Raw genomic sequence first — 21,805 nt, 5'->3', positions numbered from 1 at the left:
AATTTCTGAAATAGGAATTAATATTTCCATTTTACACATGAGGAGATCATGATCCAGGTGTTTTAAGTGAATTCTCTGCATTCTTAAAGTAAGCTACAGCCAAGTTCTAGCCCAGATTTCTTGACTTCACCCTCAGAGGACTTTTCATTGCACAAGTTTGGCCTTCCTGGTGTATTACCTAGTGCTCCACTGTGAAAAATACTGGTTAATAGTGCTGGCAATGAGTTTACGACCCAGCATAACCAGTTCCTTGCAATTCAAACAAACTCTCTGGGACTCAGTTTTTTTCTGCTGTAAAAAATGGACAGTGATGTTATGCTCATATTTTTAAACTGATCAAGAGGATTACTTCACTTAAATGGTACAGTAACTGGCATCTATCATGTGCACGATTGTGTTAGTTTATGTAATTATATATTTATATTTTTAGTTTTGTTCATTTACATCAAAACATTTAATGTCATCCTAGCTTTCCACATTTTATTTCCTCACTATCAGTACCTTAATCTTCCCTGTGCTCATTTCTGTCCATTGAAAATGTAACCTTCTTTCATAGAGAGATGTTTTCCTTTGTCCCGAAGCATTGCCTTATTCTTCTGCTAGATACAGACCCACAACCCCTTGTCCAAGCTCTGTGGTGATAGATGCTTCACCATTCAGAATTTTGTCTTCTTTTAGAAAGGTAAAAGAATGCCTATCTTATGGATTACATGATAGTCTCTGGAATAATCTGGAACAGAATCTTATAATCAAACATCGTCATATTTTTGCTGCAAATAATATAAATGTTCACACTTATTTAGATAAATAAAGTTTATAAACAAGCTCAGATTATTTTGGGTCCTATATTCCAACACATGGAGATCAGATAGCATGTGTTGCCAAATAATTAAATTAAAAAATTTTGTGATCAGTTTGATTTTATAATTGTGCATAAAGACATGTAGACCTGTATGATCTCTCCCTACCTCCCGCAGCAGTTTTGCTATGTTGTCTGTAAGGCTATGTGGTATGAGGACATTCTTAGATCCTACTAGGTATGCTAGGCATACTTTATAAACAAGAAAATATCATCCCAGTATTCCAAATGCAAAGACAGTGCTAAAGGTATTTATCTTCCAAATATGGCAATACCTCTTTTCATGGTCATTAATATACACTGAGTCATTATTTGAGCAAGTTTCTTTGAAAAGAAGCTGCTTAAATTATACTGCTATTAATTCCACAATAAGATCGCATCAAGAATTTAACTCTGGTCTGTGTGAATTAGGATTCTAGAAGGGGTAGGTAATGCTCCAAAAGTTCAAATTTGAATCTAAAATTTGAAAATTAGGACACGATAGGGGAACATTCTTAGCCTCTTAATTTGCAATTTGAAGGTATGTAATTTAAAAGTCAGTGATAACAGGGGTGCCTGAGTGGCTCAGTCAGTTAAGCGTCTGACTTTGGCTCAGGTCATGGTATCATGGTTTGTGAGGTCAAGCCCCATGTCAGGCTCTGTGTTGACAGCTCAGAGCCTGGAGCCTGCTTCGGATTCTGTGTCTCCTTCTCTCCCTGCCCCTCCCCTGCTCACATTCTGTCTCTCTCTCTCCCAAAAATAAACAGACATTAAAAAAAAAAAAAAAGTCAATGATGATATTCTTTGACTAAAATTGATTTCATGCTGTGTCTTGGTAAACATTTTTTCTTATGATTTACTTTAGAAGAAACATAATAATTCTTGCCATCTCACCTATATGTTGTCCATACATGTGATAAAAGAAGCTGAAACAATACGCAGTGTTCGTGGGGCCATAAGGGTTTTTAGGAGCTATGCTGAAAACAGGGCTGAGAAGTCGGGCCTTTTCACCTTCCAGTCTGGGTCGAGATGTCTCAATGTACATATAAAAACCTTTAAAAAGACAACATAAATGTTTAGACAAATTATTATTAGGAGACATGAAATTTAATCATTAAGGAGGTTTAGAGTTTTTATAAGAAGTACATTCTAGATGCACAGGAGAATTTTGATATCATTTGTGAAATCTTTATATATATAACATCAAGAATAAATGATCTACATAATGAAAGATAAAATTGCTTGAATGTACAAAAATGTTAAACAAAATAGGAGTTTTAGACTTGAATTATCAAAAACATCTAATCTCTCAACTATATGTGTCTGTGAGGTCTGAGAGAAAATTAATGTCTACAAGCTTTGGAAATATCTGAATTATTGAGTCTATGCATTAAAAATTTAAGGTTTTATCCCATAATCTTCAAATCTATAGCAAAGCATTCTGTGCATGTCATATTAATGGCATTTTTAGAAGTCCAAGACTGGAGTACATTTCATACCCTCATACCTTCTTTAGAGCCACTACGATCAGCATTCGGTCCTGTGTTTGGAGTGTATTTTGTATTTCTCGTTGCAGTACTTTGCTTTGTCCAGTCAAAATTATCTGTATCATCTTGGGTGAATAAACAAATGTTACCATCTTCAAATCCACAGTGAAATTCTCCTGTTAACAAATTTTAGTTAAATTAATATTAATTAAATTAATATAAACACAATATTCTTATAAAATTTTTAAAACATCATACAACAATAATAATGCAAGATTTCAATAATGGCACCAGGGCCATGATAGTGCAAAAGAGTATGACTAAACATGAAACTATTTCAATTTTAATAAAGAGAAAAATAATCTTGATGTATATAAACCAGTAATATCTTTTTTTTTTTAAACATTTTTATTTATTTTTGAGACAGAGTGAGACAGAGCATGAATGGGGGAGGGGCAGAGAGAGAGGGAGACACAGAATCAGAAGCAGGCTCCAGGCTCTGAGCCATCAGCCCAGAGCCCGACGCGGGGCTCGAACTCACGGACCGTGAGATCGTGACCTGAGCTGAAGTCGGACGCTTAACCGACTGAGCCACCCAGGCGCCCCTAAACCAGTAATATCTTAAACACAAGTCATTTTCCTCTGAAATATCTAAATAACTAAAATTTAACTATGGCTGAAGACTTTTCCCAACTTTTTAAAAAATTTTTTTAATGTTTATTTGTTCTTAAGAGAGAGAGAGAGTGAGAGCACAAGTAAGGGAGGGGCAGAGAGAGGGAGACACAGAATCTGAAGCAGGCTCCAGGCCTCTGAGCTGTCAGCATTTACCCTGATGTGGGGCTTGAACCCATGAACCATGAGATCATGACCTGAGCCAAAGTCGGACACCTAACCAACTAAGCCATCCAGGCTCCCCATGACATTTCTCAACTTTCATTTTTCAAGTATAAGAACAACACAAACAAAACAAAATTGTCAATTATAAAATTATCTTTATTAATTTACCTGACAACACTTTAAAGCTGTATACCTTGAAATTATAATTTTTCACACCATCTCTGGAGATGCTTTCACATATAAGCACTTGCAGAAATGGAAGTTTACTTAGGGGAAGATAATAGCAAAATATTTTAAAAAGTAGTTATCTTTTATGTTTTTTAAAAATGTGAATTTGGCAGATGGTTGAAATTCACTAGAAATAAAAAAAAATGAAAAGAATTTATGAAGACTGTGGAAGGCCTGGGATTTCCTGGATGCCTGCCACATGCTAAGTTCAGACCCAACAAAAAGTTCGGAGAGAGTTTTCTTCCTGTAATGAGGGTAGGCAGGAGTAACCTTTCTAGGTATCAAGGTTTTTCTTACTGAGATGTACCCTGCTTGAAATATAGGAGACAATAAAGGAGATAATAATGTCAACTAGACACAAAACTAAAATTATCTAAATAGAGAAATATTAAACATAGTTTATATATTTCATTCAAACCCATAAAACCTCTATGAAATCACAGGAATACTAACTCATGAGGCTCACAGAAGAGAAAACTTTGACTAAGTTGCGATAGTAAATGATGAAGTCAAAACCCAGTTCAGATTCCCTGGAATTCATAAAAATAGAAGAATCTAAAAAACAGAGATTCTTGTTTTTCCCGCATCAGTGAGTTAGACTTATCAGACAGCTATCCCTGGAAGTGGAGCCCTTGAAGTTGGAATCATGCCCCTGAATTAATCTGTGTGTTTCTATACACTAACAATGAAGCATCTGAAAAAAAAAAAAAACTATGAAGAAAACCATCCCATTTACAGTAGTATCAAAAAGAATAAAATACTTAGGAACCAACTTAACTGAGCGAGGGATGAAAGACCTATGCATTGAAAACTATAATACATTGATAAAAGAAATTAAAAAAAGACAAAATAAATGGAAATATCCTGTGTTCATAGATTAGAAGATTTAATGTTAAAATATCCGTATTACTAAGGTGGTCTACAGATTCAATGCAATCCTTATGAAAATACCAATGGCACTTTTTTTATTAAAGTAGAAAACAATTTTTAAAATCCATATGGAACCATGAAAGACCTTGGACTGCCCATAGAGCTGTGAGCAGGAACAGAGTTGGAGGCATCACACTGAATAATTTTAAATAATAAAATATTATATATATACATATATATATTTAAAATAATAAAACATACAGATATATTTTTATATATTATATACATTTCATTATTTAAAATTATTCAGTGTGATGCCTCCAAATCTTAAAAAAAAGAAAGTTATCCTGCCAGTTGCAACAATATGGATGAAACTGGAAGACATGCTATGTAAAATAAGCCAGACATAGAAAAAAAAGACCCTACATAATATCACTTGCATGTGGAATCTAAAAAAAGTCAACATACAGAGAAGCAGAAAGTAATAGTGGTCTTTATCAGGGGCAGGTAGGGGGGAAATGAAAAGACACTGGCTAAAGAGTACAAAGTTGCAGGCATGTAGGATGAATAACTCTAGATATGATGACTGAACAGCATGATGACTACAGATAATAATATTGTATCATATACTAGAAATGCACTAAGAGAGTAGAGGTCATTACACACACACAAATGTAACTATGTGGCGAGATGATATGTTAATTAACTTGACTGTAGTAGTCATTTTACTATGTACCGTGCACCCCTGAATAGGGACACCAGTTCCTTACACAGTCGAAAATTCATATATAACTTTTGACTTCCCAGAAACTTAACTAGTTAACTTAAGTAGTTGACTGGAAGCCTTACCAATAACATAAAGAGTCAATTAATACATGTTTTATATGTTATATGTTTTATGTACTGTAGCCCTCCAATAAAATAAGTTAGAGAAAAGAAAATTAAGAAAATCACAAGAGAAAATGCATCTACAATGTGGATTTTTAAAAAATCCATATAATAAGTGGACTTGCATAGTTTAAACCCATGCTGTTTGAGGGTAATACACATTTACATATATATATATAGAGAGAGAAAGTATATATGTGTGTGTGTGTGTGTGTGTGTGTGTATATATATATCTTACAACTTAAATATATGCAATTTTTATTTATAAAAAGAATAAAATAAAAAAAGAGTATGGTACTGCCATAAAAACATAACAGACAAATGGGACAGAATCGAGAGCCAAGAAAGAATTCTATGTATATGCAGCCAAATTATCTTGACGAAAGAGCCAGGAACACACAACGGGGAAAGAAAAGACTTTTCAAAAATTTTGCTGGAAAACTGGACATCCATATGCAAAAGAATGAAAGTGGGCCCTTATCTCACACAATACATAAAAATAAATTCAAAAGGGATCAAGTACTTTAATGTAAGACCTAATACTGTTAAACTCCTAGAAGAAAACATAGGGAAAAACTTTCATGACATTAGTCTTGGTAATGATATTTTGGATATGACAGCAAAAAACACAAGCTACAAAAGCAAAAATAAGCAAATAGAAATACATCAAACTAGAAAGCTTCTGCACAGCAAAAGAAACAACAGAGTGAAAAAGGCCACCTTTTTATATAAGGAAATCTTAGAACTCAATAGCAAAAAAAGAACCTGATTAAAAAATAAGGAAAAAACGTGGATAAACATTGCTCCCAAAAGATATATAGATGGGGCCAATAAATACACAACAAGTAGCTCAACATTACTAATTATCAAGGAAATGCAAATCAAAATCCCAGTGAGGTATCACTTCACACCTGTTAGGATGGCAATTAAAAAAATAACAAGCATTGCCAAGCATGTGGAAAAATTGGAACCCTTGTACACTGTTATGGGAATGTAAAATGGTACAGGCAGAAAGGAAAACAGTAAGGAGTTTCCTCAAAAATTAAAAATGAAACTACCATATAATTCAGCAATCTTATTTCCGGGTCTCTATCAAAAAAATTGCAACCATTTTTTTAATGTTTATTTTTGAGAGAGACAGAGTGAAAGCAGGAGGAGGGGCAGAGAGAGACATAATCCAAAGCAGAATCCAGGCTCAGCTGGCAGCAAAGAACCTGACATGGGGCTCGAGCTCACAAATGTGAGATCATGACCTGAGCGAAAGATGGATGCTTAATTGACTGAGCTACCCAGATTCCCCCAAAATTGCAACCATTATCTCAAGGAGAGAATTGTACTCCCATGTCCATTACAGCACATTTCACAATAGCCAAAATATAGAAGTAACCTAAGTGTCCATCAATGGATAAATGGGTAAAGGAGATGTGGTATATACATACAATGGAATATTATTCAGCCTTAAAGAAGAAAAACTTCCCATATGTGACAACTCTAATGAACCTGGAGGACATTATACTAAGTGAATTAAGCAAATCCTAGAAGAACAAATACTGCATGATTACACTTATGAGGTATCTAAAAGATCCAAATGCATAGAAGCAGAGAGTAGAATGGTGGTTTTCAGGGGCTGGAGGAAGATGAAAATGGGGAGATAGTGGTCAAAAGATATAAATTTTCAGTTCTGCAAGATGAGTCAGTTCTAGAGATCTGCTGTACAACATTATGCCTGTATATAACAATATTATATTGTATATTCAAACATTATTAGGAATGTGGATCTGAGGTTAAGTGTTCTAATCACAATTTAAAAAAGAAAGAGAAAAGCAAAGAAAGAAGGGAGGGAGGAAGGCTGGAAACTGGTAGGTAGGTAGGTAGGTAGAAGGAAGGAAGGAAGGAAGGAAGGAAGGAAGGAAGGAAGGAAGGAAGGAAGGAGAAGTAGAAAGAAAACCATTGGCATACACATTTAAAAAGTAAACAGAAACTCTCCCTTTGAATTTAAGGAATAAGTTTTTGTTTTATTTTGTTTTTGTTTTCAGATTCAAGACTTGCTGTACTTCTTTGTGTTTATTTATATTCCATATTATTAATAGGAATATTGATAGGGAGCATAAGCATTTAGTGAATTCTAAATCAGTACATTTCTGGATAAACAATATCCCATATAAAATATTTTCTAGCACATCTTTACACCATGGATCTTGTACTAAAGAAGACAGGACTGCCTGAGTCTAACAATTGAGATCTAATGTTGGTGACAGCAGGGTAGCTATATGCGTGGATTCGTTTCTTTAAATGTTTTTTAGGCACGACAGGGGATTCCTTTAGCTACTATTCTGGACTTGTAATAAAGCAATCCCTGATTTTAAATGTTTTCAGTTGTTTAACTACATATTGTATACACACAAAGAAAATGTCCAAAAACAAAAGTAAAACTTCAGGATTTGTATATAAATCTGGTGCCAAATCTTTTTATGTTATTTTAAATTATATATAATGAATTTTTATAAGGACATTTAAATATATCTTTTGTGTAATTTAGCCTTGTTTCAAAAAAAAAAAAAGAAAACTTGCCTACAAAAACAAAAGTTTTTAAAACCTAAAAATTTAAGTCTCTCATAGGAAAATTAAGCAAAAATACAGCTTATAAGAACCTAATACATGTCTATAATTTTAGATACACCTAAAAGGCTTATTTTATAGATGACCCAAGTTGTTCACAGTACGATTTAAGGCTACACTAATTCATATTGGACAAAGATACAGAAGCAATCTTAATAGTTCTTCATTATTTCTGTAGACATACATCTACAGTGAAGAAACCTATTACTGGAGAGATTTTATAAAAAATAGAAAAAGTGGAAAAAAGACACCATTTTGGACTATAATAATCCTATGATTATCCTGTCATTATATGGTAAGTAATTATGTAAAAAGCTATTCATTAAAAAGTTTATTGGAATAAGAAATATCTTGATAGATAATGAAAAAGCCTCAGTCTGTAAAAATTTATAAAAAGTCAGTATTACATTAAATATTAAAAGATATCATAAAATAAGAAAGTAATATGGGGTGCCTGGGTGGCTCTGTCAAGTCGGGTGTCCGACGTTGGCTTGGGTCATGATCTCATGGTTCATGGGTTCGAGCCCCGCGTCGGGCTCTGTGCTGACAGCTCAGAGCCTAGAGTCTGCTTTGTGGATTCTGTCTCCCTCTTTCTCTGCCCTGCACAGCTCATTCTCTCTCTCTCTCTCTCTCTCTCTCTCCCAAAAATAAATAAAACATTAAAAAAACCTTTAAAGAAATAAGAAAGTAATACAGTCCTAAAGACCAATCTAATCTTGAAAGTTTCACGAGATTTCTAACAACATAATTTTGGTAGTTTCAGGGGCTCCATAGAAATAAATTAATATATTTGAGATATTCTACATTACAAGGTTTCCAAAATTGTGCTTTACTTTTCAAATTCTTCTCAACATGATAAAGACAGATTAAAACTTGGGGATAAGCACCCTGATGCCCTGTAGTCCTCTAGCCCAATGACCCTCTTGCACCCACCCCAACCACTTCTTTATTTTTAACCTTATTTTTTTTTTAGCTTTACTGAAATATAATTGACAACAAATATTATATATATTTAAGATATACAATGTGATGTTTTGATATACATTCTGAAATGGTCACCACAATAAACATATTAATATATCCATCACTTCACGTATCACAAGTTACCATCGTTTTTCTTCCTTTCTTTTGGAGTTGAGAATGCTTAAGATCTACTCTCTTAGCAGATTTCAAGGATATAATACAGTATTGCTAAGCATAGTCACCATGCTGTACATTAGATCTCCAGAACTCACTCATCTAACATAACTGAAAGATTATGTACCCTTTGACCAACATCTCCCCATTTCTCCTTCCCTTTTGCTCCTGGCAGCCACCATTCTACACTCTGCTTCTGCGTTTAACTATTTTAGATTCCATGTAAATGATACTATGCAGCATTTGTCCTTCTGTGTTTGGCTTATTTTATTTAGCATAATAAACTGAATTCATTGGTGTTGTCTCAAGTGGCAGAATAACATTCTTTTTTTTTTTTTTTTATTTTTTTTATTTTTTTAAAATTTTTTTTTTTTTTAACTTTTTTTTTATTTTATTTTTAGGACAGAGAGAGACAGAGCATGAATGGGGGAGGGGCAGAGAGAGAGGGAGACACAGAATCAGAAACAGGCTCCAGGCTCTGAGCCATCAGTGCAGAGCCTGATGCGGGGCTCGAACTCACGGACCGCGAGATCGTGACCTGACTGAAGTCGGACGCTTAACCGACTGCGCCACCCAGGCGCCCCTATTTTTAAAAGCTGTTTAATATTCTCCATTTGCTTTATCCATTAATCCATTGACAGACACTTAGATCATTTCCATTTTGTGGTTATTGTGAATAATGCTACCATGAATTTGGCATTGCAGATATTTCATCAAGACGACATTTTATTTCCTTTGGATATTTACCTAGAAGTGAGATTGCTGGATCATTTGGTAATTCTATCTTTAATTTTTGGGGAACCTCTACACTGTATTCTTTAAAAAAAATTTAATGTTTATTTTTGAGACAGAGAGACAGACAGAGAGACAGGGAGAGGGAGAGAATGAGAGGGGGAGGGGCAGAGAGAGAGGAAGACAGAATCTGAAGCAGGCTCCAGGCTTTGAGTTGTCACCACAGAGCTGGATGCAGGGCTCAAACTCAAGAACTGCATATCATGACCTGAGCCGAAGTCAGACACTTAACTGCCTGAGCCATCCAGGAGCCCCTACACTGTTTTCTATAAAGGTTGTAGCAATTTACATACCCACCAACAATGTAAATGGTTAAAGAAACTGTCCCTTCCCTATTTGTATGTTCTTGGTACTCTTGTCAAAAATAAGTTGATTGGAAATTCACACATTTATTTGTGAGTTCTCTACTTTGTTCTATAGGTCTAAATGACAGTTTTTATGCCAGTACCATTCTCCTTTGATTACTGTAGCTTTGTGATGTATTTTAAAATCAGGAAGTACGATGCGTTCAGCTTTATTTTTCTTGCTCAACATTACATTAGCTATTTGGGATCCTTAATGGTTCTGTATGCATTTTAACATTATTTTTGTATTTATGTAAAGAATGTCATTGACATTTTGGTAGGGTTTTCACTAAATCTGTAGATTGTTTGAGAAAATATGGATATTTTAACAATATTAATTCTTCTAATCCATGAACATGGGATGTCTTTCCATTTACCTGTCTTCTCTAATTTCCTTCAACAATGTGTTATAATTTTTAATGTAGAAGTCTTTTACTTTTTTGGTTATTTATAAATATTTTATTTTTATTTCTAAATATTGTATTCTTTTGTTTTTGAGTGGGATTGTTTTCTTAATTTCATCTTCAGAAAGTTCATTGTGAATATACAGAGATGTCACAGGTTTTTGTATGCTGATTTTATATCACATCACTTTACTTAATTTGTCCATTAGTTCTAACTTGGGATTGATATTTTAGAGTGGGTTATTACAATAAATTTTCTTTTTAGTTTTAAGCTGTTTTCTTGAGGTAGTGAATTTTCATGCATATGCATTCTTTGTATTATAATGCATATTTATGGTTATATATTATCTTAAGCATATGAATTTCATATATATACACATACCGTCTTGTACTTATAATCTCTAACATAAAGCAAATGAAATCCAAAAACAAACTTTCCAAAAGTTCTGAATTTTAACAATTTGCTTTTCAAAAAATTTAAAACCTCTTTACAGTGGGAAATTTCAACTCCATTGGTGAGGTACTTGTGAGATCTCAGAATTCATTTCAATTGAAATTCAACTTTTTTCTGTTTTCTTTTCAATTAACACAGTCCAATCATGGCCTAAACTTCAGGTTTGGTCCAAGGGTGCCCTTCCTGAGGAACAAGACATGTATGAGAAGGGCAACTGAGCACTGCTGCTGCTCTACCAGAGGACTGCAGTTCTCTGACAACTAATCATCCTTCCTTTCAGTTCAAAAGACTAACCAAAAGAGTTTTTAAAAGACACTATAAATAGAAGGCCTTTCTCTTTTAAATTGAAAAAGTCAGTTTTTTTTAGTCTAATGAAGAATCCTACTATGATAAATTTCATGGACTTACTCTATATAGATATTTTGGAAGTAGATACCTAGGATAAATAAATTCACCTAAAGACTATATAAGTGGTTATACACAAAAGAGCATTTAAGGTTAGTTTGATTTGTTGTCAATATAGGTCTCATATTGTATGTATTTTTATGTCAAAAACACAAAAATAATTACCTTTTTTAAAAAAGTACTCTTTATAAATTATGGAAATCATCGTATGATGTTTACTAAAAAGTCTTTGTTCTAAACAATTCTAATCTTTTACCATATCGAAACTTGGTAAAATTAAAAAAGTACAGTAGTTGGGGCTCCTGGGTGGCTCAGTCGGTTAGGTGTCTGACTTCGGCTCAGGTCATGATCTGGTGGTCTGTGAGTTCTAGCCCTGCATCCAGCTCTGTGCTGACAGCTCAGAGCCTGGAGCCTGTTTCAGATTCTGTGTCTCCCTCTTTCTCTGACCCTCCCTCATCATGCTCTGTCTCTGTCTCAAAGATAAATAAACGTTAAAAATTAAAAAAAAAAAAAAGTACAGTCAGTGGAAATCTTCGGTATAGAGTGTTATACTGGAAATTATTTTAAAAATAGAAAATCCAACTCATTGTTTGACTATAAAAAAAAATGCTTATGAGGAAGAAGTTGGTAACTATCACCTAAAGGATACAAGCTTTTAAAAGAAACACTCAAATTCTAATTAATATTGTTCATCTTCAGGGCACATTTCTGGCTTCTGTAATGTTTGAACATCATACTCCAGACACACTGAGCTTTGCTCAGTAATTATCTGAACATGACCTTCGTTCTGATGACAGGCTTGCCTTTCCTCACCTTCTTCACCAAAGGGACCTTTACTCAATGTTCAGGACCCAATTAAAATAGCATGTCTTCTGTAAAACTTCACTTGCCAAAAAATTAATGGTACTTATTACATTGTATGGAAGTAACCTGTTAGCAAACAAAGCTCTACTGTTTATTTATGTATGCATTTTTTCCAGTAAATTGAAGCTGCTCACAAATATTTCCTGAACTGAAATATTTGTCGATTTTTCCTGTATCTAATCTTCCCATGACAACTCTTTTTAAACACTCCTACTGAAATTATAGTCAGAGAATCTACCTTCAAAAGAATTATAATCAATATAGTAATTAAATAGCAATAGTACCCTGGGCGGAAGCCAGGGAGAACCTGATTTATGCAATTAATTCATCTTGAAACTGTTGTGTTGTTCTTTTTACAAATGATCATTGAACACCTGATAAATATAAGATGCTGTGATAGACAAAAAGATAGTGAGATAAAAGCGAGAAATTAGAAACATATTTAGCTCTTAAGTATTTTATAAACCTTATAAGTGAACCTCAAAGACTTGAGGATATCCACATTAAAGGGTCATTGGTGAGAACAAAATGAAGTGTGCATGAAAGAAATACGAAAATAGTAAAGACCCATAAATGTATTCAGTGTTATGATTTGGATATGTGGAAATGGAGTAAAAGAGGATCTTTAGTAGAAAATAAGGTAGAAGCATGTTGTGTAGTATGGTCTTGGTGATATAATCCTTGAAAGGCCATGGTAGAAAAGGAAACATAGTAAGATGAGAAAAAAGACCTGCACATTTTCTTCAGTAAGTATAAGTAATGGAGAATATTGGATGGATGGGAATAAGAATGTAAAGTGACTCTCCATTCTTTTATCAGCCAAGAACAATATATTCCTAGGCACAAAATAAAAAAACACAAGTCAATCTTTAATGTGAAATATTATCAATAGGATGGTGAAGAGACTATCTTCTTCATTAAAAATGAGAATATAGATTAGTGATCCAAGAAAAATATTGATTAAACTATTTGAATACCGACTTTCTAAGTAACTATAACCTTTTACAACTGGAATGTAGAAATTTAAAAAGAAAATTAAAGAAACAAATAATAGCAATATAAATGATATGCACTGGCACAAAAGATAAAAAAAATCCCCCAGTTAAACATATAACAAATGTTAAGTTATTGGAAATGGCTCCCTATTTAGGAAAAATTATAAAAATCAATGATCAATGTTAAATAATTTGTCTTTATACCCATGTCCATAAAAAATTAAAATTTATAATTCACATTTAATGCCAGTTTTGCTGTTTCTAAGCCATTCCATTTTAAACAAAATATGAACAGTTGCTAAATAATCTTTGTATACATATGAATTTTTTATTTTTCTTAACTGTGAAATGCTGTACCATTATTAAAGTAAAAAATATACTTACTCAAATGAGGATTAACAGGAGCTACAAGAAAAGCAAAAAACTAATGTTAGCATGGTTTGAATGTCTTTTATAAATAAAGGTCTAATCAGTGTCTCATAGTTCCTTATCAAAACTTAATGATCTCCCCCACTGTGACCATGGAGAATTGTGTCTGCAATCCATTTTGTTCTAGAGGATTGAATAGAATCTACTTTGGAGCTCAGCAATAACAGTCTCAAAGTACCCAAAAGATCAATACTAAATAGCATGTGAGATTTGTTCATTTTTCCAAGGAATGGAGTTGCTGATCTTTTAGATCTTAACCAGTGCAAAAATCCCCAGAAATCAAAACTCAGGCTGACAGTAGGCCAACCTATAATCTAGATGGTTTAACAATGAAAGCAATTATCCAACAAAGATTACATTTTAGGTTGTTTTTTTTTTTTTTTTTTGCAGTTATCTACTTCTGGTGAAAATAACATGGTATATATGAAAATAAGAGATTCCTTATATCATGTTATTACACACACCCTAAAACAAACTGCTGTACCAGTGCTGTTTTGTCTAATCACACACACACACACACACACACACACACACACACACACACACACACACGATTTTCAAATAAAAAGCAATACATTTGCATTTTTGTGCACCACAAGACCTATTTATTTCAAAAAACTAATTGTGCTTACCATAGAAGTGACAATTGATGTCTACCTGAAGAGGAATGAGTACTTTACATTTTACTGAAACAACAAAAATATATCTAATCCAGCAGTTAAAATGTTATCTGTGTAAAATAATTAGCCATTTATCACTTCGAGAACAAATTTCATTCTGGATAAAGTAAAGCATTACCGTAGTCTACCAGGATTACAAGAGGGAGTTACTCTAACTTGCAAAATTTGTCTGTTGTTAATTCCTAGTGTTTGCCATTAACCACTTTTGTTAAACTTGGACATTACAGGTAAAGTATGATAGTCAAAAATGCACACACATACACAAAGTGTGTTCATGATAATTATTACATGAGTACACTGACATCAGTTTTAACAAAGTGAGTTAGTTTCTCAAGTATTTTTACTATTTCTTACAGAAGACAGATTTCTATTAACTTTATTTTTCTCATTGTTTTCCCCATTGCAAATATGAAATACACAATATAGAGAAGGGACTATATATCTACTAGTTCCACTGAAGTGAAGAAAAATAATTCTTTTTCTTGCAAGATATCAATATATTATCTTTCAAAAATTAATTAGTAAAAATTAAAATTATTTCATAATTAATATGAAAGTTTAATTTTTCTATGTATTATCTCACAAAGAAGTAAATATCTTTGAATTATAATTTAGTTCTCAAAACTATGTCACATCTACAGTTAACCTATGACCAGACTGAGTTTTGAGTCTTCTGCTACAATATTATTAGTCACCAAATTTACTGTAAGTAGCAGATTTAACCTTGTGAAAATTTGCTATTCTAAATTCTAAATATTGCAGTCAGTCCATTTTGCTTCTCATTTCAATTGAACTTTTATGTGTGATTTTTTATAAATGTCTAGATACCATTTAAGTAAACTTTACCCAAATCTATATTATATAAAAGAAATTTTAATTAAAATGTTTAAGATTTTAATAAGTATGCATAAGAATGTAAAAATAATTAAAGTTGAAACTACAATAATATCTATTCTCCAGATTTATTTTCCATTTTAGTCTGTTGCCTTAGAGTTTTCAGTAAAACTACTGAGATTTTAAAGACGTTTTTTCTCTATATCTCTTTAAGGAAAGTCATATAATTTCTAAATATAGCAAAGCAACATGGATCCTCTGTCATGAAAGGGTGAACTAACCCCAGTTCTATTCAGAATTTGTCATTTCATAGTTGTTTAACTCTGGTTGTTTAACTCTGTTTAACTGAAACTTTCTGGGTCCTAATATCTTCATTTTTTACATGAATGGATATTAATGCATTGTTTCTAATTAAGTAGTCTATAGTTTTATAACTTAGGGACAGGGAACATAAATTTAGATAAAAGGAGATAATAATTCATAATTTATAAGACATATAAAATTAAAATTTTAGAAAAAATATATTGAGATGCTATCTAATTGTGTGTCCAATGGGATCATGGAGGTTATTACAGAATAACAATTGTTATAGCCACTAAAATTTGCTTATTTTTAATTTATTTTGGGAGAGAGTGAGAGAGGGAGGATGCATGAATGGGAGAGGGGCAGAGACAGAGAGAGAGAGAGAGAGAGAGAGAGAGAGAGAGAGACAGAATTCCAAGCAGGCTCTGTGCTGACAGCGAGCCTGACACAGGGCTGCATCTTACGAACTGCGACACCATGATATTATTGTTATTATTATCCTGTTAATATTCTATTTTATATTGTATATCTTTTTCAGTGAAAACTGAATATATCTAATTGATGAAAAAAGAGTGAAGAAAAGTGATTTCATGTGAAAAGCAATTCTAATGAGTTTTTTTTAAGTTAATTTCTTTTGAGAGAAAGAGAGAGACAGTGAGAGAGTGCTCACACATGTGCAAGCAGTGGAGGGGCTGACAGAGAGGGAGAGAGAGAATCCCAAGCAGGCTCCATGCTGTCAGCACAGAGCCCAACACAGTGCTGGATCTCACCAACTGGGAGACCATCACCTGAGCTGAAATCAAGAATTGGATGCTTAACTGACTGAGCCACCCAGGTGCCCCAAATCCAATGAGTTTTTTTGTAATAATTTCACTGTATTTTTTACTTTTGATAGTATTCACTGTTTCCCTCTTAAGTAGGAAAAAATCTGCCTAATGCTAAACTGAATGGAAAACTTCAACCACAAAAAACTACATTCTATTAGTTTTTAATTCAAGCCCTGGTAATCAATGATAAAAAGAATAATATTTCACTAAAGTAATAAAATAAATATGAAATATGAATCATTCAACCCTGAAAAACATTGACAGTTCTAGAGGTAGCCACTGAATATTATAAATTTCAACTGAAAAATTCACATAAACTTCAGTCACTAAAATATTAATCTGTTTCACCAACATACACACCAAAACACTCACATACATTTAGCTATTTTTAACATTATCAATCTAAAAGAAAAAATGACCAAAAAAATAACCTAGGATGTACTTCAATAGATGAATGGATCAACAGACTGCAATATGGCTGTACAATGGGATATTAAGCAATAAAAAGAAAAGCACTATCGAGCCTCAGACGTGGAAAAACCTTTTAAGGCATATTGCTAAATGAAATAAGTTAGTTTGAAAAAGCTATATGCTGCATTATTCCAAGTATGCAACACTCTAGAAAAAGCAAAACTACGGACAATAAAAAGATCACTGGTTGTCAGGATTGGAGGGCGTGGGTGGGGATGGATAAACAAGGGGAGCACAGGGGACCCACAGGGCAGTGAACCTCTTCTGTATCATACTGTGATGATGAATAAATAATATTATCTACTTATCACAATTAATGTAATTGTCCAACACAAATAATTTTAAACCCTAATGCAAACTATTTGTCGCTTTAACAATACGTCTATATTCTTTAATCAATTGTACAAAGTGTACCATGCTAAAGAAAGATGTTAATAATAGGGGAAACTGTGTTGGGGGAAAAGGACATACATGGAAGCTCTCTATACTGCCTGTTCAATTGCTTGTGAATCTAGAAATTCTCTAAAAAATCAAGTCCATCAATTAAAAACCAAGCATTGGTAATATTTGCTAATTTCTTAATGACAAATTTTAAAGCCATTAAGAATTTGAAAAAATATGCAAAATTATTGCATCATAACTTATGTGATAGAAAATAAAAGGACAGTGTTGGCATTATCACAGAGATTCAATGTTAACTAAAATATTATTCAACATCTCTACATTTAAAACAAATATTACAATACATGATGATTTAGTTTTCTGTTTTCTCTTTTTGTCGCTTGGCTGATGACCCAGAAGGTCAATATGCTAAATTTTAGTTTATGTCCAAATTTAGTAGATAGTTGCATTGTACATATTCCAGACACTTTAATATGCAAAAAAATACTTATAAAGTACTACTTACCACTATATTTGATGACACGGATTGTTGAATCTCCTTCACCAAATTTGGTGAGAGGTGTTAGTCGGACTTCATAAGCCTCTGGTTTAATTAGCTCAGTCAAGTTATATGTAATTAGTTCTCCCTTTTGAATATTTCCATTTATTTTAATCTCCTGTTCCCACCAACGCTGCTGTCCAGCCTGAAATCAAAGGAATTAGGTAATAATGTTCCCAATATTTTCTTCAGAGATTTTTACTATGTTCAAGAAAGCTTTCTAAAATTTTATTAAATAAAAAAGTGTATTATATTGTACCTTTATATTTACATTATATTGTACATTATATTATATTCAAGTTTCTAGAATAAGCAACAAATTTGGTAGATATTTCCACACAGATGTTTGCAGATAATTACCAAATTATCACAGAATACTTTGGCTGATTAAACAGATTTAATATGCCATCTTATTAAGAGTCAGAAGATAAAACAATAGTGTCTATTGCTGTCTCAATCTGAAGCTTTAGAGAGATACAAGTTTAACTACTTTTTTTCTTTATTAAAGTTTTTATTTAAATTCCAGTTTTAGTTAACATACAGTGTAATATTAGTTTCAGGTGTACAATAAAGTGATTCAACTCTTCCATACATCACCCAGTGCTCATCACATGTGCCCTCCTTAACCCCCAGCACCCATTTCACCCTTCCCCCCACCCACCTCCCCCATGGTAACCATCAGTTTCTTCTCAAGAGTCTGTTTCATGGTTTGCCTCTCTTTTTTCCCTTTTGCTTGTTTGTTTTGACTCTTAAATCCTACATATGAGTGAAATCATACGGTATTTGTCTTTCTCTGACTCATTTCACTTAGCATAATATTCTCTAGCTCCATGTATGTCACTGCAAATGGCAAGATTTCATTCTTTTTATGGCTGAGTAATATCTCATTGAGTATATACACCAAATCTTCCCAACATCAACTGATCTTCTTTGACAAACAAGCAAAGACAATGCATGTGGAGCAAAAACAACCTTTTCAGCAAACGGCGATGCAATGTTGGGTATCCATATGCAAAATACTGAATCTAAATACCAACTTTATACTTTTCATGATATTTAACTAAAAATGTATCACATACATGTAAAACATAAAACTACAAAGCTACTAGAAGGTAAAATAGGAGAAAATCTAAATGACCATGGGTTTGGCAACAACTTCTTAGATATAATACCAAAAGTACAATCTAGGAAAGAAATAACTGATAAGCTGGACTTCTTTGAATTAGAAATTTCTACCCTACAAAAGATACTACCAAGAGTATTGAAAGACAAGAACAGACTAGGAGAATATATTTGCAAAAGGCACATCCAAATATATAAAGATCTCTCAAAATTCAACAATAAGAAAGCAAATAACCCAATTAAAAAATGGTCCATGGATCTTAACAGAAAAGATGTTCCACACTGTATGTTATCATAGAAATGCAAACCAAAACAATGAGATGCCTCTGCAAACCTATCAAAAGAGTCAAATTCCAGAACACTGACAACAGCAAATATTGGTGAGGCTGTGGATCAAAAGTAACTCTTATTCGTTGCTGGTGGGAATGCAAAATGATATAACCAATTTGGAGGATAGTTTTGGTTTGTCTGTCTGTTTGTTTGTTTGTTTTATTTACAAAACTAAACATACCCTTACCATATAATCAAGCAATTATGTCCCTTGGTATTTACTCAAAGGGGCTGAAAGTATGTCTGCACAAAACTCTTTCCATGGATGTCTATAGCAGTTTTATTCACAATGGGCAAAACTTGGAAGATACCAAGATGTCCTTTAGTAGATGAAAGGACAAATACACTGTGCTACAACCAGACAATGGATATTACCAGTGCCAAAAAGAAATGAGCAATTAAGACATGAAAATACATAGAGGAAACTTAAATGCATACACTAAATGGAAGAAACCAATCTGAAAAGGCTACATACTGAGTGATTCCAACTGTATGACACTCTGGAAAAGGTAAAATTATGGAGACAGTAAAAAGATCAGTGGTTGCCAGGAGTTCGGGGAAGGAAGAGATACATAAGCTGAGCACAGAAAATTTGGCGGGGGGGGGGGGGGGGGCGGGCAGTGAAACTACTCTGCTTGATGATATAATGGTGGATACATGCAATTATAAACCCACAAAATGTGAACCCCAATGTAAATTATGGACTTTGGCTGATAACAGTAGATCCGTGTAAGTTAATCAATTGTAACAAATGTACCACTCTGTTGCGGGATGTTGTTACTGATGGAGGCTACGCCTGTCCTGGGGCAGGGGGTATATGGAGGAGAATCATTGAATCTTCTGCTCAGTATTACAATGAACTTAAAACTACTCTAAAGGAATAAAGTCTTTAAAAAAAAATCTGTTGTGTCACTTCATAATTTTCTTTTCTTTGCATACATTTTCAGGTTTTTAAATTCATATAAGTAGCGTAAATATAGTTACCTTATAAACATGTACCTGATATTTTTATATCTGAAGTCTATAGTATCCTTGTTCTTGGCACTTTTCTCTTTGTATTACCTTGCTTATTTTTTTTTTAATTTTTTTTCAACGTTTATTTATTTTTGGGACAGAGAGAGACAGAGCATGAACAGGGGAGGGGCAGAGAGAGAGGGAGACACAGAATCGGAAACAGGCTCCAGGCTCTGAGCCATCAGCCCAGAGCCTGACGCGGGGCTCGAACTCACGGACCGCGAGATCGTGACCTGGCTGAAGTCGGACGCTTAACCGACTGCGCCACCCAGGCGCCCCTTACCTTGCTTATTTTTAACTGTATGTTGACCATGTGACTAAAAACACTATTTATGGGGGTTCTTTGCAGTCTAAAATACAGATATATTCCTTTAGAGATATGCCTTTGTTTCTGACACAATCCTATGCACATCAACAGTATGGTTCACTTTTATTTTCACAGATTAAAGTGGAGGTGATCCCTTGCTTTGGGAAGACCTTGTGTTTTGAATCCTGCTTGCTTCACCATGCCAAGTTATAAGATTCAAAGTTCAAGTTTGTCTGGCTTGGTGAGCAGCTGAAGGCAAAAGCAATTTGAGTGGGACATTCCAATTAAAATACTTTGATTTTCCATTTTCCCTTACATTTGTACCTAGTAATATATATACACACATATACATATATAATTAAATGTACATATAGATATTTTGCATATATTTATATATTTGCTTGTTTTCTGAGTGTGGGTTAGTTTTAATTATATAGCCTAATCTGCTATGTTTCTGGAAATGTAAATCTCAAATATGCCATTATAGCAGGATAGAAAAATGACAAATAAAATAAAACAGAAAGCTTTTATATATATACTTGTGGGGATTTTCACATAGAAGACAGAAAAAGATATATCATCAAATTGGTATGTATATGGAAAAAACATGAATTTGATGTCTACCTCACATCTTATATAGAAAAAGTCTCTGGAAATCAAATAAGACTTAAATTTAAAAGGCAAAAGTTTAACCATTTAGAAAAAAATACAGAAGAATGTCATTATGACTTCAAGTAAGACATTCCTTTCTGAAACAGAATAGAAAAGCACAATTAGTAAAGGAAAATACTGATAAATTAGGCAAACTTAAATTTGAAGTTAATATTAAATTTAAAATTTTGATATACAAAGTTCTTCTCATCAATGCTCCCCATTAAGCAGCCAAAATAAAGGCAAAGGTTTGAAGAAGATATTTAGAATAGTACAGCTAACAGTCTTCTAACTTAAGAGAAATAATTCAATAGCAAAATCAGACTGATAGGAGCAGGTATTTCATAGATATGGAAACCTGAATAACTAAAGAAAAGGCTCAGTCTCATCATGAATCAAGAAAATGGAAATTAAAATCATAATACTATTTCCCACCATCAGATAAACAAAAACTTATAAAATAACAATATTAAAGCTTGATGTAGGTATAAAGCAATGAGAATTTCCTGTCAAGAACCAGCAGGGTGGGAGGAGTAGAGGGATGGGCAAGAATTTACTCCACTTAATAAGCTAAGACATTGGGGGCACCTTGGTGGCTCAGTCAATTAAGCCTCTGACTCTTGATCTCAGCTCAGGTCATGATCTCAAGATCCAGCTCTGTGCTGACAGTATGGAGCCTGCTTGGGACTTTCTCTTTCCCTCTCTCTCTGCGCTCCTCTGCTATCTTTCTCTCTC

The 21,805-nt window shown here is 33.4% G+C and overlaps 1 protein-coding gene across 2 annotated transcripts in view; it reads right to left on the bottom strand.

The window, feature by feature from the left end:
• The window catches only part of MDGA2 (MAM domain containing glycosylphosphatidylinositol anchor 2), an 870,482-nt gene that overhangs the window by 30,384 nt on the left and 818,293 nt on the right, over window positions 1-21,805 (bottom strand). For both annotated transcript variants that reach the window (XR_015252395.1, XM_086709827.1), the window contains exons 11-14: window positions 17,614-17,791; window positions 13,547-13,567; window positions 2,346-2,501; window positions 1,733-1,891 (exon numbers count right to left, since the gene is read on the bottom strand). Coding sequence is in view for 1 of the 2 variants with exons in the window: in XM_086709827.1 (XP_086565953.1) it covers window positions 1,733-1,891; window positions 2,346-2,501; window positions 13,547-13,567; window positions 17,614-17,791 (514 nt within the window). In the remaining variant the exon portion in view is untranslated. The remainder of the gene's footprint in view (window positions 1-1,732; window positions 1,892-2,345; window positions 2,502-13,546; window positions 13,568-17,613; window positions 17,792-21,805) is intronic.

Source organism: Puma concolor, chromosome B3 (assembly GCF_028749965.1).
Source record: "Puma concolor isolate L17-30 chromosome B3, mPumCon1.1.hap2, whole genome shotgun sequence".
Taxonomy (NCBI): Eukaryota; Metazoa; Chordata; class Mammalia; order Carnivora; family Felidae; genus Puma; species Puma concolor.
This window is presented reverse-complemented; position numbering and strand designations above follow the sequence as displayed.